Source organism: Hyla sarda, chromosome 9, assembly GCF_029499605.1.
Source record: "Hyla sarda isolate aHylSar1 chromosome 9, aHylSar1.hap1, whole genome shotgun sequence".
In the NCBI taxonomy this organism is placed as follows: domain Eukaryota; kingdom Metazoa; phylum Chordata; class Amphibia; order Anura; family Hylidae; genus Hyla; species Hyla sarda.
In genome coordinates, this window is record NC_079197.1 from 141,963,760 (window position 1) to 141,980,481 (window position 16,722).

At 42.3% G+C, this 16,722-nt stretch overlaps 1 protein-coding gene across 1 annotated transcript; it reads left to right on the forward strand.

Moving 5' to 3' along the window:
• Positions 1-981: 981 nt before the first annotated feature.
• LOC130290759 (cytochrome P450 2A13-like) lies at positions 982-16,320 on the forward strand. The gene is made up of 9 exons (XM_056538819.1): positions 982-1,709; positions 3,763-3,925; positions 5,094-5,243; positions 6,822-6,982; positions 7,498-7,674; positions 8,124-8,265; positions 9,696-9,883; positions 13,720-13,861; positions 15,957-16,320. The coding sequence occupies exons 1-9, from the start codon at positions 1,530-1,532 to the stop codon at positions 16,139-16,141; spliced, it is 1,488 nt and encodes a 495-aa protein (XP_056394794.1). The 5' UTR covers positions 982-1,529; the 3' UTR covers positions 16,142-16,320.
• The last annotated feature ends 402 nt before the right edge of the window (positions 16,321-16,722 follow it).

Below are 16,722 nucleotides of genomic sequence, written 5' to 3' on the forward strand. Positions count from 1 at the left end.
CAGAAAACACAAGCAACTTGTTCTAAAATGCATGTTGCACAGTCATTCTCAGCACTGATAGGGTATATTCACACGTAAAGATTTTATGCTGCAGAGTGCAATGTAAACTAAATGACTCAACACAGCCAAATCCTGTGCATCAAATATGGGCAGGATACTGTACATGTGTATTTTCCTACCTGATCTGGGAGAAGCCTGCACCTGGGGCCTGATTAATGAAGCCCAGCAGAGAGGGGACGTGTGTTATAAGGAGGTGTGAGTAAGAGCTGTGGCTCTGAGGACACATGGCAGGCAGCTGTGTGTGAATGGGACTTTGTTCAAGTGTGAACTGTACTTTATGTTACTGTTCCACAAGTTGTGGAAACACGGGTGGTGTACCCTTTCTCCAGTAGAGAGACAGACAGAGTCAGTTTGAGGAGTACAAAGAAAAGCTAAGTGTGAACTGGGTCTCAAAAGGTTGCATGTTTTACCTGGCAAGGATCATCCCACCAGTTGGAAGAAGGGTCTGTATTGTGTAGCTAGTGGCTAGACGGGCTAGGTTTTATTTTGTGTTATGTTTTATTTTGTCCTGCAACCTGTGTGAATAAACCTGACCGAGTCAGTTGCATGAAGAGAAGTTGGTGTGGACCTGGTTATTGATGTGAAAATGTGTCCTTTTGGCTGCGGCCAAGGATGATACCTGAGCTAATCCCAGAGGGAAATCCTCACAATTGGTGGAGGATGCGGGCATCATGTTAAACACCTTACTAGGAACAACCAGTGGTTCAGGAGATAGGTGGACAGGCCACCTGAAGGGTGCAAAGGAAGTTCTGAGACTGTGTAGGAAGATGTTTCTAATGGCAATGGAAAATTCTGTTGGCAAGCGGCTGATATTTTGGCAGAGGATTGTGTCGTGCATCGAGGTGTGTTGCCAGATGGATGTCCTGATAAGAGCTTTGTTGAGGATGGCTGCAGCGCAAGAGGAAGCAAACTTTGCAGAGTTTGAAAGGATTGCTTTGCACGAGGCATGGCCCAAACCTCCAGGAGTTGTGAGCACCAGTGCTGAGCTGATTGGTTGGGTGCTCTCACCTCCTGAAAGGCCAACCGGCACATCACTCACTGATGAACTGCCCCTCAATGTCAGGGAAGCTGACAGGCACCCCAAGAAGTGGTTGGACATGGGGCAGATATATGTGTAATATTACAGAAAAATAAATGAAAAAGCTTATGAATATACAAAAAACATCTAAGATTAAATTGGAAATGCTCACTCCAATGCACAACCTGCAAAACAATAAGCCCCTATAAGACTGCGAGATGTATACATTAAAAATATCCCCATGTCCTGTAGGACAATATGGGTCATGTCCTTAATCATTAACTGCTCATTATTTTAGTATTTGCAATATGTTATGCAATACATATGTAACGCTACTCTCCAAAGCACTTTCAGCCTGTTCTTATCGATTTCATGTTGGATTGTTGCCCTGTACCTGGTCATGTATAAATAGAGAAGGACATAGTACAGACAGAGCTGGGATCACTTAAGAATGGCTCTGAACATTGCAGGAACACTTCTCCTGGCCACCGGGGTCACTCTACTAATATATCTCATGAAATGGTGGGGAAGGGTCAAACACAATAAGCTACCCCCAGGACCTACACCTCTACCCGGCCTGGGGAATATACTGCAGATCAGCACCACGGAACTACCGCAGTCTTTAGTTAAGGTATGTATACTTATAGGTAATATTACTATTATTAGGACAATGGTTATATAACAGATCTTACTATTCATCTATTGCATAAAGTGTGGTAGATCAAATAGTAGATAAGGTAAACTTTGGGAAATTCACATTCCCTGCATCTGCTCTGAGTCCATCACTATACTGCATATAGGACAGGCCTCAAGTCCTGCAGGAACGCATGGGAACTGAGTTCCTGCACTTTTTCCACAGCAGGAACACTGTTCCCATTAGCAGGAATCCTGCAGGACCAGCCCTAATGTGGAAATCTTGGGTGAGTTCCCACACTTTTTTTCCCATGACTTGACTGCTGATACAGGATATATTGTGAGAGTGCCCGATTGGCTAAAAATGGACTGCTATTAATAGCATCCTTTACTATGGAGACAAATACTCCACACTGGCTAAATGAGGAGCATATCATGGGTCCATGACATCTGCTAATGCTCTTGAAGGGAAGAGGGCAGACTTGAAGTCACCCAAAACCATTATCCCTACCAAGTGTGATGATCTATCCTAAACGGCAGCCTCCAAACTGAGGGATGGTCCCTATACTCAGCAAGTGCACAGGATGTCAGGAAGGCCAAGTCAGCAACTCACAGACATATCAGAAACCACAAAAGGCAAGGGTAAAACCAGGAGAGTATGTCAAGTCCAAAACGAGGTCAGGCAACAGGGAAATGGTCAGGAATCAGGATCCATGCTTAGTAGTATGAAGGGACATTAGTGACGGGAGGAAACCATAGTTGCAGGCAAATACCTGTTTAAATCTTTCAGTTCCTATTTGGCTAAGCTGGCCATGTCCTATAGTGTCAAATAGTCCCACGCAGAGCCGCAATAATCATCAGGACGACATGGGATGTTGCTGGTAGCACCCAGAGAAGGTCCAGGATGGCGCAGAAACTGAATCAGGAAGGCTTATTATAGCTGTTGTCTTCTTCACTATTGTACTTTGACCATAAACTGTTCACAATGTCTCCCGTTGCTAGAACCATCAATAAGGGGAATCCATCAATAAGTGTTTGGGGTCCGTTCACACATACAGTGATCCCTCAACATCCGATGGTAATCCGTTCCAAATAAACCATCGTTTGTTGAAACCATTGTATGTTGAGGGATCCGTGCAATGTAAAGTATAGGAAGTTGTACTCACCTGTCCCCGCCGCTTCGGACCGTCACTGCTCGTCACTGTTGCCCTGGATGTCGCCCTCCATCGTTGTCGCCACGTCCCCGTGGTGTCCCTGACGCTCTGGATGTCTCTGCTTCCCCGGGATTGTTGCTCTCACGTCGCCGCCTTCACGTCACTACGCACGCCGCTCCTATTGGATGACGGGACAGCGTGTGCGACGTGATGATGACGATGGAGAGCACCAGCGATGCAGGGGATCCTGAAGAGGCCACTCCGGAGCCCCAAGGACAGATAGGAGACCATCATTGGAGCACACGGGGCACCGTAAATGGCTATTCGGCGGCAGCTGAAGCAGTCTACGCTGCCGGATAGCCTTTTATGTGATGGCCTCGACATACAAAAGCATTGTATGTTGATGCTGCCTTCAACATGCGATGGCCTCTGATATACCATTAAAGAAGGGAGGGCTCAATATTCACGAATATGCGCATATGCGAAGAGCAGAGAGGGATGCAGTGATCACTGTGATGTGTACTGTGAACAAAGAAAAAAAAAAAGAAGCGAATATTCGTAATTGCGAATATATAGTGCTATATTCACAATGTTAGATTACAATTCGAATTGCGAATATTCGCGAGCAACACTAGTAACCAACCCACTTTTATATAATTGAGAATTCCGTGATTTTAATGATATGTGCAGGCATCTTATCTTATCTATATCTTATGATGTCTTTAAAGCCTTTCCTAAGAGTTCTGGGTAATGTTTTGTTGATGGCCAGGATCCTTGTTTTTATGTATATAACTCTTGTTGAGGTTTGTAATATGTGAACATAGTATATATATATATATATATATATATATATATATATATATAATTTACTTTTATGTTTTCTATGTATATTTATAGCTAAGTGAGAGATATGGACCTGTCTATACCCTCTATATAGCAAACCTTCGGACGATAATACTGATCGGGTACGATGCAGTGAAGGAAGCCTTGGTGGACCGCAGTGATGCGTTTAGTGATAGGGGAGACACAGGAGCAGGAGAGTTTTTTAATAAGGATTTCGGTAAGCTCATAAAGGAAATGTCTCGGATAACATTAACGTAATTTCATACCGTTTCTGCGTTATTATTCTATAAAACTGTATCTAGGTCATACATTTGTGTCCATGTCTCTCATATTTAACAGATGGGGGCATTATCTATAATACTGCGAAAAGCATAATATGTTTACAATTTATATAACACAAACACGAGTTTAGACGATTTATGGCCATTCTAGATTTTCTTAGTTAGTCCTTACGTAATGTTTTTCATGTTGTGCAATCTCAGTTATTTGGAACCTGCTTTCCTGGTATTCACAGTATATCAATAAATATAGTGGTAAATCCTTAACCCCTTAATGGTACGTTCACACATACAGGATCCTGCGCAGATTTGATGCGCTGGATTTGTAACTGCAGATTAGAAGCTGCGCTCAGTCATTTAGTTTACATTGAAATCTGCAGCAGAAAATCCTGTGCATCAAATCCTGTGCATCAAATCTGCGTACGTGTGAACCTACCCTAATGGGGTATTCCAGCCAAAAGACATCTTATCCCCTATCCAAAGGATCTGTGTTACCGGGACTGGAGATGTGACATCATGCCACACCCCCTTGTGCCATCATGCCACGCCCCTTCCATTCATGTCTATGGGAGGGGCATGATGGCTGCCACACCCCCTCACATAGACATGAATGGAAGGGGTGTGGGGTTACATCACGTCTCCAGTCTCCAGGTTTCCGAGACTGGAGCAGCAGCCCCACATAGAATGCTGGTGCTGCACAGAGATGGGGGGGAGGGACCTGATCAGACATCTTATCCCCTATCCTTTGCATAGGGGATAAGATGTCTTTGGCCGCAGGATCCCTTTAAGGATGCAGCCTATTTTGGCCTTAAAGTGATACTCCAGTGGAAATTTTTTAAAATCATCTGGTGTCAAAAAGTTAAACAGATTTGTAAATTACTTCTATTTAAAAATATTAATCCTTCCAGCACTTATTAGCTACTGTATTCTTTAGAGGAAGTCGTGTAGTTCTTTTCTGCCTGATCACAGTGCTCTCTTCTGACACCTCTGGCCATGTCAGGAACTGTCCAGAGCAAGCCTCTCATTTTCTTTAAATGCACAGCCAGCTTCATTTTTGAATTCTCTTTTTTTCCATCTCCATTTTCATTTCCATGCATGAATTTACAGGTGTCCTTGCAAGCAGTGGAGAAAGATGGAAAATTCTTCGTAGATTTTCTCTGACAACTTTGAGAAATTTTGGAATGGGAAAGAGGAGTATTGAAGAACGAATCCAAGAAGAAGCCCAATGTTTCACAGAGAAATTGATGAAGGACAAAAGTCGGTTGAGTTTCAAAACGATTTGTTTTTAACTTTTAGCTGATGAACAAGTATTTATCCAGATTTACCCATAAACGTGCATGCTTGGCCTGTTAAAACCCAACATGTCCAATCCTTGCTTCCATGTTTCCATCAAAATATGTGATTGGGAGACTACCGGGCTGCCCTCACCCACATTAGATCAAGGGTTGATCCTCTAAAATGAAAGTATACAGCCAACATTGATTTGATATATTTGGCCAGATTGATTGATTTATTTATGTAGAGATTTGTTTTGACATATCAATTGATATTTGTTTTGACAAAGTCACATGCTGCATGTATGATTTGTTCACATTTTCTTAATTTTTTTTTATTGATATTGCTTGATAATGGATTTATGAATAAACCAAACTAATGCCTGCTACAGATGGGGGAATAAATTATCATGTTTAATTGAGTAAAGATCTGGTGTGTTGACGGGGGGTGGACTGACAACACTCCCGAACCAGGGCTCCCAGCAAGACTCTGCCCTGGCCACACCTCTACCGCATCCATATTCCACCTATATCCCTCCTAATGCCCAACCCTACACAAATAAATAAATAAATAAAGGTATATATATATATTTAATGTAGCTTACCTAATTTTCCATGACCAATAACCCCAGTATACCAGGAGTAAATATTATCACCATACATATTACCCTCTTACTGGTACTGACCAAATCCTGTACACTGTGACCAATAATACCAGTATACATAGAACAAATTATACCACCATACAATGGCCCTGATTTACTATTGTAAACCCAACATGTTTTGTCGGGTTGTGCACCAGATTCTGGTGCATTGCGCCAGAATTCTGTCTCCGCCAGAAAGGAAAAACCCGTACAAATCTAAATTTTTTACTGAGATAACCCGAAAAAGGGGCGTGTCTGTCGGGAAAAGGGGCATGGTCACAGAAAAGGGGCATATTCCCGACATTTTCACAAAAAAACAACATATTTACTAAGGTTTCCACAGAAAATGTGGTGGATTTGAGCTGAGGAAAACCCTACAGATCAGAGCATGTGTAAAAAAAAAAGCTAAATTTAGCGAAAAGTGCAAAAATGTAGGGAAACCTTAGTAAATACCGTGGAAAAATAATTGTAGGGAATTAAAACCCACAAAGAAACCTACACAACACTCTTAGTAAATCAGGGCTTCAGTTATGCCCGCAGTCCTTAAAAAGTGTGACTGCAGGCTCAATTGGGAAGGATTCCCCCTTTATCTATCCCCCATGTATGATTTTCTGGGGAAGATGTTTCCTCCCCAGTTTCAATGCCCATGGGCGGCGGGCCCCCTCTCTGGCCTGGGCCCTCAGGAAGTGCCTGACCTGTCAGACTGCCTGTGATGTGTAGTGGTGGTGTGGCAGTCGTTGCTTCCCTGCCCTTTATTACCAGAATTAGTAAGCTCGCCATACACACTAGACTATACATCATTCTGCAGTCCTTCGTAGTACACATCACCTAGTTCTTTTCCCAGTGTCTGTATTATATTGACCAGTATATACAGTTATATTATATAATTCCTGGCCCCTTCTTTACATTTTTAACAGATGCTCCGATTAACCCAGCATATATATTACGACGTGCTGTTTCCAATGTTATTTGCTCCGTTGTGTTTGGAGAAAGATTTGACTATGAAGATCAAAACTTCTTGACTCTCTTGTCAAACATTCAAAAACTTCTTCAGATGTTCAACTCCCGTTCAGGGCAGGTAAATAAACACAGTGTGTACAATGTATATGGGTGCCATGGAATTAACATAGATTTGACAATATTTGCCATCTTTCAGTATAAGTTATATAGTAATAGTATTGACCCAATTACCTTGATGTGCATCAGAGAAGTTTGCATCCTTCACGCAAAATTGGAGCCGAATGGCTATAAGATAGCCCATTAACATAAGGCAACTTTGCAGGGAGTCTTTATAGAAAATATCCTATCATTTTGTCTACAGCTACTGGGCAGACAGGGGCTTAGCTATAGGGGGTGCAGACATAGCCTTTGAATGGTAAGAAGATACCAGTATTATAAATGATACATTGGTTGTCCCTGTTACCGATTATGTAAAGGTTGATATACTGTATGCTTTAAAATGTCTGAACTATGAAGGTATGTAATATATACACATTTGATTACTAATAAAATATATATATATAATTTTTTTTTTGTATTATTATTATTATTATTATTATTATTATATATATATATTTTTTTTCTTTTGAATAGCTCCTTAACATTTTCCCAAAAATAATGCCCTACCTTCCCGGCCCACACCAAAGGATCTTTAAAATTACTGACAACCTCAAACAATTTATTAAAGAGATGGTGAAGAAGCACAAAGTGACCCTGGATGAGAATTGCCCTCGCGACTACATAGATTGCTTCCTGATCAAGATGGAAGAGGTGGGTCTGTAGATCATCTTAGATTTGCAGCTGTATAGGAAAAGTGTAGTCCTTTTATTTGTTGCTTGTTTTATTTGCTTCCTTTTTACTCCTATTAAGAGACAGTTTACACTGAGAATTTCTGTACAGACAAATTCTTGGCAGAGAGTGCAGCAGACGCCTCTGGCGCTATCACCACGCAGACATGTGCCGTCCTTTTTGATGGCAATGCAGTCTACGCAGAATTCCTCTAAAAAAAATGTCCATTCTTTTGGCAGGAATTTTGTAGCAGAAATTCAAAAGCAGAATCAGAGGCAAATCATCTTGACAGAAATGGGAGGTTACTGCAAAGCGGATTCTCAATTATAAATGGGTGGAAGTTCTCAGTGTGCACTGGCCCAAAGTCTACAGTGTATATGGGCCTGGGCATTTTTTTGTTACTTAAGTAATAATCAATCCAAATTTTACAGGAAAAAAAGAATCCGGACACAGAATTTCATGAAGAAAACCTGGAGGGAGCAATATTAGACTTATTCTTTGCTGGAACAGAGACTACAAGTTTGACATTGACATACGGTTTTCTTATACTCCTGAAATTTCCAGAAATACAAGGTAATCATTTGTTTTATTAAAGAATATGCAAATGTAAATAGCACCTCTTGCTTTCATGGTTATAGGGGTGCAAAAGGGGTTCCAGACTTCAGACAAATATGAACATAATAGTATTATAACGGGACCCCTCCGATTAAACATATTGGGCCTGATTTACTAAGAGTGTAGGGTTTTTGGTGGTCAGGTTTTTTTTGTCTTTTGTTTTTTCTGTGCGTCATTTACTAAGATGTCGCATTATGTCCTTTTTTTGGCACATGTAGGTTTTTTTAAACCTCAACAGAAAGGACAAAAAAAAAATAGGGTAAAAAACTGTTTCTCTTCCGGTATGTGAGAATCTGAGGCAAGAGACACCACAACCAGCAATGCAAAAGCATGACATTTCCAAAGCATTTGCCGAATTCCTGAGACAACATTTTCAACAACATTTACAAAATTGTGGAATACCATTTGAGCATGCCTTTTTACACAGAGGCTGTGAGCCATAGCGACGTTATAGAGATGAGGTGGAAGAAAAGGCTGAAAGTGGATTATGGTGGCAATATTACGAATAAAGTTGTGCAATACCTATTTAATAAACCACAGATAATGTTAGAAAGTACTACCATGAAACAATGCAAACATCAAAGACAACAGCATTTAAAATACACATTTAGTGAAAATCTCTTCACACTTGGTTGCACAACTTTGTCCATATATGCTATTAAGTATTAACTCAGGAAAATATGTCTGGATGAAAGGCGAGTTAAGTGAATGAGTCTTTTTAATTTGGTTTTACCTTAGTTCTGCATATTAGCTATAATAACCATGCTTTGGAAAGTCACGACCATTTTACCTATTTTTACACCAGCCTCTGGCAGTCGGTTTTCACAATCTACTCTTCTCCGCTTTTTCATCGGGTTTTGGACAACAAAATCAAGGGATTTTGGGAAAATGTCGGTTCACAACCCTTAGTAGGGTTTCTTAAACTCTCCGAGTGGTTTCTGACATTGTTGTTTTTTTTTTAGGCGCACAATGTTGCAGACATTGTCACACAGGCGTGCACCTAAATTAATTCCGCAAAACACGATTTAAAATGTTGGGTTTGGCTTAGTAAATGAGGGCCATTATCCCCTAGCCTTTGGATAGGGGATAAGTTGTCTGAGGGTGGAATACCCCTTTAATACTGTTGTGCATACATTTGAGTTCATTTGAGTTTTATATTCTTGAATGTAACTGCTTTCTAGTTCTGTTAATAAATACAAAAATTCCAAGATTAAAATATGAAAACACCACAACACCTCTCCTGCACACCTCTTTTAAGCAAGGGCAGACTCTTTTCAACACTGTCAAACATTCTTCAGTCATTCATTTAGTTAGAAATATATTATGAATATATTTATAATTCTATACCAGAACGATTGTCTATAGTTCAGTTTTTTTCTAAATTTCAGAGAAGATCCACAAAGAGATTGATAATGTAGTAGGTAAAGATCGCTGTCCATCAATAGAAGACAAGACAAAAATGCCCTATACAGAAGCTGTAATTCATGAGATCCAGAGGTTTGCTGATATTGTCCCTTCAGGACTACCCCATGCTGTCAGCAAGGACACAACCTTCAGAGGATATCACATTCCAAAGGTACTGAATGTTTGTTTTCTCTTCCTCATAGCTCTATATATATTTGTCACTTCTGGGCAGGGAAGGAGTGCACATTATTCTAGCCCACTCCACTATACCTGCCTACTTACGTACCCGCCCTAGGCAATGGGTCCGTAACCATGGTGACAGTCCCTCCCTAGAAAAGTTATGGGAGTCAATGTCAAAATAATAAAATACAATAATACAGACACAGGTCAAGGTACAGTAGGGAGCAGACTGATTAACAGTAGCAAAACTAACACACTCACACAATGGCCCTGATTTACTAAGAGTGGAGTGTTTATTCTGGAGTGATTTCAATATCAATCGACTTTTTTTCAGGTTTATTTACTATTCTGTCGCACATGTCGGTTATTTTTCTGTCGCACGTTTTTTTGTGTTGCACTAGTCAATTGTGTCGCACAAACTCTGAGCTAAAGAAATAAAAAAACATTACAACAATTATCCTTGTTTATCAGCTTGGGTGTTAAATTGATTTAAACCTAATATTGCATATGTGTTAAAAAGAAAAGAATATATAAACAGTAACTATCAATCTTTTATTCATAAAAGTGTTGAACTGTACAAAATGTTTTCAGGTTATAAAACAAGTTACTTTCACACAAAAAAAACACAATGGTAAGCAGTCCCTTGATAGAAATCACTCCATTTTTGGAATTTCTCTCGGCCTCTTGGCTGTCAGCTATTCTGTGAGGCAAACTCACACATTTTCTCGAGTGAATTTGGAAGTACTCTGAGTATTTTTAGTTTTTTGTCGGTAAAACGCCCATATTTGCATAAAACACGCTCATTTCAGAGTGAAGGTTATGCGACTAAAATTTGGTCATATAAATTGGCGTAATAACCGAGAAAAAGTGTCGGTTGGACTTTAATAAATGAGGGCCAATAAGTCAATGTCCACTGTCTCCGTCAAAACCAGGAGTTGTCAAAGTACAAAATCGCTAATACCAGAGAAGGGTCAGAGAGCGGAGCCAAAGGGTCAAAATGCTAGATATTACAGATACAGTATAAAGCTAGCTAGGAGTACAAACTGAGCTCTTTAGCAGGCAGGGATTGGATGTAGACTGCCAGCTTAAATAGGTCCAGACCAGGTACTCACATCAAGGTCAGCTGATCAGTCCAGACAGTAGCACAAGGCAAAACAAAACAGAGTGAGAGCTGTGAGAACCATTTTACCTCATGGTTCCTGACATTACCCCCCCCCCCCCCCCTTTTATGATGGGCCACTGGTCCCTTTACAACCTGAGAGTAAAGTGGTTCAGACAAATCATCAATTTCTTCATCAGTGCCCTCATCCACAAAGTCACCCCACTCATTGGTGTCCTCACAATCATCTTCACTCTTTTCAGAATCCAAATCCACATGATTATTCTCCAAACATTTATTGCTTAAGGCTTAAGATGTTAAAATGCACTGATTCAGTCAGATGCTGCTGCAAAACTGGTTCTAAGACAGTCTCAGGTATAACATCAGTTTGCACTGAAGATGAAACAATGCCCCCAGAAGAACTTTGCCAAGGCATAGTTCTCTGAGGGACATGACATTTCTGTGTGCCCAAGTGTCCTCCCCGATTACCGAATGGATGCGGACGCTTGACACAGGATCCAATGAAATGAGTGTCTTCTCCATAGTAAAAACACAGGCCATAGATAGTGATTTAAAAGTTGTTTCAAAGGCACAAACACCTGGACTGTGGCGTGCTGGAGGGGGATCCATGGCAAAACTCCCATGGAAAATTACATTGTTGATGCAGAGTTTGATTTTAATCCATAAAGGGCATAAATCACCTATTATTCCTAAATTCTTTGGAATAACGTGCTGTAGCCCCCTTTAGGCAGCACATAGAGCTCCCCTTTAGGCATAACATAGTTAGACCCCCCTTTAGGGGGCACATAGATTCCCCCATATTAGGCTGCACATAGTTAGAGCCCCCCTTTAGGCAGCACATAGGTAGAGCCTCCCTTTAGGCAGCACATAGAGCCCCCTTTAGGCAGCACATAGTTAGATCCCCCCTTTAGGCATCACATAGTTAGATCCCCCCTTTAGGCAGCACATAGATTCCCCCATGTTAGGCAGCACATAGTTAGAGCCCCCCTTTAGGCAGCACATAGAGCCCCCCTTTAGGCAGCACATAGATTCCCCCATATTAGGCAGCACATAGTTAGAGCCTCCCTTTAGGCAGCACATGGAGCCCCCTTTAGGCAGCACATATTTAGATCCCCCCTTTAGGCAGCACATAGATTCCCCCATATTAGGCAGCACATAGAGCCCCCCTTTAGGCAGCACTGGTTTTATTTCACAGCCAAAAAAGGTATTTTTTTTCTATTTGAACAACTGTCACACCAAATGTGATTTGCACTACTAGTGTGACAATGAGCAAAAAAGGTTGCCAGCGGAGTTCCCCTTTTAAGCAGAGGACCCAACCAAGGTGCCTCCAGCAGTTGCAAGACACAAGGACTGAACTTATAGCCCTTTTAATACTGTAGTTAGTTGCTTGAAGGAACTTAAGTTTTACACTGGAGTACCCCTTTTAACCAGCGGTTCCCTCCCAACCAGGGTGCCTCCAGCTGTTGCAAGACACACAGACTGATATTTGAGCCCTAAAAAGGGCTTTTTTGGGTGCTGTCCTTAAAGCAGATGTTAGACTAGTGCTTTAGGAGTAAAGTGGACCCTGAATACACCACCTAGCAGCAACCTAGCTATCGCTTTCCCTATTACAGCAGGAGCAGCTTCTCTGTCCCTCCACTTTCTAATCCTGCAGCATGCCGAATGAAGGTAAAATGGCGTCCATGCAGGAGGTAGGAGGGTCTTGAAGCAAGGGACTGCTGCTGATTGGCTGTAATGTGTCTGCTGACTCTGACTCACAGGGTCAAAGTTTACTGCAATGTTAAAGTATGGGGGCGGATCGAACTTCACATATGTTCGCCCGGCGATGCGAACACAAACATGCTAAGTTCGCCGGGAACTGTTCGCTGGCGAACAATTTGCAACATCTCTAACTGAGATGACTCATATTGCAGAAGTCTTTTAGCTAAATCATGGAGTCAAGCCCTACATTTGCTCCACCAAAGCAGACATTGCTTCCATAATGCAGGAACAAGGCAAATGCAGGTATATTGGCCTGCTAAAACGTCACATCTGGGCAGGGAAGAAATGCACACTATTCTAGCCCACTCCACTATCCCTGCCTACTTACGTACCCACCCTAGGCGATGGGTCCGTAACCATGGTGACAGTCCCTCCTTAGATAAGTGATGGGAGTCACTGTCAAAATAATAAAATACAAAAAAACAGAAACAGGTCAAGAGGTACAGTAGGGAGCAGAGAGAATAACAGAAGCAAAACAAACACACTGGCGCAATAAGTCAATGTCCACTATAAAACTGGGAGTTTTCGAAGTACATAATCGCTAATACCAGAGAGGAGTCAGAGAGCGAAGCCAAAGGGTCAAAAGGCCAGATATAACAGATACAGTATAAAGCTAGCTAGGAGTACAAACTTAGCTCTGTAGCAGGCAGGGATTGGATGTAGACTGCCAGCTTAAATTGGCCCAGACCAGGTGCTCACGTCAAGGTCAGCTAATCAGTCCAGACAGCTGGGCGTAGCCCAAGACAAAACAAAACAGAGTGAGAGCTGTCAGAACAGTTTGACCCCTTGGTTCCTGACATATTTACATGTTTTAAACTTACAAATCTAGAATTACATTTAACATTTTCAGTTTTTGATCTTCTCATTGTCTCGATTTAGTACGAACCAGATCTGACTTTTATTGCTTCTGTTTTTTTAAATCTGATCTTTCATATATTTCCTTTCAGGGAACTATGGTGTTTCCAGTCCTGACTTCTGTCCTGAAAGACCCCAAACAATTCAAGAACCCAGATGAGTTTGATCCTGGACACTTTCTTAATGAAAAAGGTTCCTTTAAGAAAAGTGATGCATTTATGCCATTCTCTGCAGGTAAGAGATTATTACTTGATAAGAGCTGATTAGAAATTATAAGGCTAGCCATGGATTACTTATGACTGCAAGGTCGCGAATGGGAGCACTTGTGAGTTGCAATGTGACCCCATGCACTCATACAGCACATAATGCCATTCAATCATGGCCGCACGACATTGTGATCGTGGTATCAAGACCCTAAAGCACCTTTTAGATCTAGTCTCAAGTCAGCAATGAATACCCTTTGTGTGTGTATACCCTAAATCCAGATACGGGGAATTAATATATTTCAAGGTTATACTATTCTGATATGAATTAAAAAGTCAATAAAAAACAATGACGAGTTTTTCTCACGTTTAATAAAATAGGTAGGGATACATAGGCTGACACTTTAGCTACTTTCAGGCATTGTAACATTCACCTTAATGTAGTGTTCTGGCACCCATGTACAAGCTGCTGTGTCATAAAGGTACTGTGCAAAGAGGACAAGCAGGGCTCTGTACACTGAGGACAAGCAGGGCTCCATACACTGAGGACAAGCAGGGCTCTGTACACTGAGGACAATCTGGACTCTGTACACTGAGGACAAGCAGGGCTCTGTACACTGAGGACAAGCAGGGTTCTGTACACTGAGGACAAGCGGGGCTCTGTACACTGAGGACAAGCAGGGCTCTGTACACTGAGGACAAGCAGGGCTCCATACACTGAGGACAGGCATGGCTCTGTACACTGAGGACAATCAGGACTCTGTGCACTGAGGACAAGCAGGGCTCTGTACACTAAGGACAAGCAGGGCTCTGTACACCGAGGACAAGCAGGGTTCTGTGCACTGAGGACAAGCATGGCTCTGTACACTCAGGACAAGCAGGGCTCTGTACACTGAGGACAAGCAGGGCTCCATACACTGAGGACAAGCAGGGCTCTGTACACTGAGGACAATCAGGACTCTGTGCACTGAGGACAAGCAGGGATCTGTACACTGAGGACAAGTAGGGCTCTGTACACTGAGGACAAGCAGGGCTCTGTGCACTGAGGACAAGCAGTGCTCTGTATACTGAGGACAAGCAGGGTCTGTACACTGAGGACAAGCAGTGCTCTGTATACTGAGGACAAGCAGGGTCTGTACACTGAGGACAAGCAGGGCTCTGTACACTGAGGAAAGCAGTGCTCTGTACACTGAGGACAAGCAGGGTCTGTACACTAAGGACAAGCAGGGCTCTGTATACTGAGGACAAGCAGGGCTCTGTACACTGAGGACAAGCAGGGCTCTGTGCACTGAGGACAAGCAGTGCTCTGTATACCGAGGACAAGCAGGGATCTGTACACTAAGGACAATGAGGGCTTGGTACACTGAGGACAAGCAGGGCTCTGTGCAGTGAGGCTCTGTGACATATTAGCTCACACATGAGGATGATTGACAAGCCAGGAGCCTGCACAGAGCCATACTTGTCCTGCCCTCACTTCCTGTTTTTGGACTCCTCATAGAGACACACGTAGCTGCAATGACAAAAATATACACATGGTATTATATACATTATATAAAATGTTTTTGCTAACGACAGGTAAACTTTACAGGAAACTAGCAGTAGCACACTGAGGCATTATTACAAAGCAGGCTAAGTGACAAACTCACCTCTGCTGCAAGGCCAATTTTGGAAGTACTATATCTACTTGACCGTTGCCCTTATAAAGGTAATGGTTGACATATCAGTTTTCTCTATGACATTATACAGAAAATGAGCAAGATAAACTGATCACCCTTTGACTTATATAAAAACCACTCAGGAATATATTACGGCCCATGTTTGTTATCAGGAGAGCAGTGAGGGTCAAGTTGTTCATTTACGTGGTAGAGCATTAGGCAATTTTCCTTCTAGTGGCACATTGAGGGGGAATATTTGTATCCAGGGGGAAATGAAGCATTACATATTGCCCAATACGCTTTTGCTATTTACTCTGGCTTACAGATGGGGAGAACTGAATATGGAGCCTTCCTCTTCTAGTAACCCAGCAAAAAATGTTTGGATAGCCTACACTACATGGGGCCCATTGCAGTCGCTCTTCACTCTGGCTTGACTTATTCTTATTGTGTATGCTCATTCTGTCTCCTCAGGTAAACGTATGTGTATGGGAGAAGGCCTGGCCCGCATGGAGCTCTTCCTCTTTCTAACCACTATACTGCAAAGGTTTACATTGGAGCCCACCATAGACAGAAAGAATCTGAGAATAGAACCGGAGGCCAACACTAATGCTTCAAGACCTCAATCCTACCAGATGAATGTTGTCCCTCGTTCCTGAGTTAAGGACAAAGTTCCTACATGAAAGGGGTACTCCGGCACTAAGACATCTTATCCCCTATCCAAAGGATAGGGGATAAGATGCCTGATCGTGGGGGTTCCACCGCTGGGGACCCCTGTGATCTTTCACGCAGCACCCTTTTACAATCAGTCCCCGGAGCATGTTCGCTCCGGGTCTGATTACTGGTGATCACGGGGCCGGAGCGTTGTGACGTCACAGCACCGCCCCATGTGACGTCACGCTCCGCCCCCTCAATGCAAGCCTATGGGTGGGGGGCATGAAAGCTGCCACGCCCCCTCCCATAGGCTTGCATTGAGGGGGTGGAGCGTGACATCACACGGGGGTGGAGCCGTGATGTCACAATGCTCCGGCCCCGTGATCACTAGTAATCAGACCTTTGGATAGGGGATAAGATGTCTTAGTGCCACAGTACCCCTTTAATGAAATCTACAAGTTCTAGAACTTTAATCAATGAAAAAAATAGAATAGGTCATGTGCAACATATTACACATCATATTATAATTGTCAATATCTCTAATTAGTTTATGTAATAAAAATATTGGATTGCACTTTGTTACATG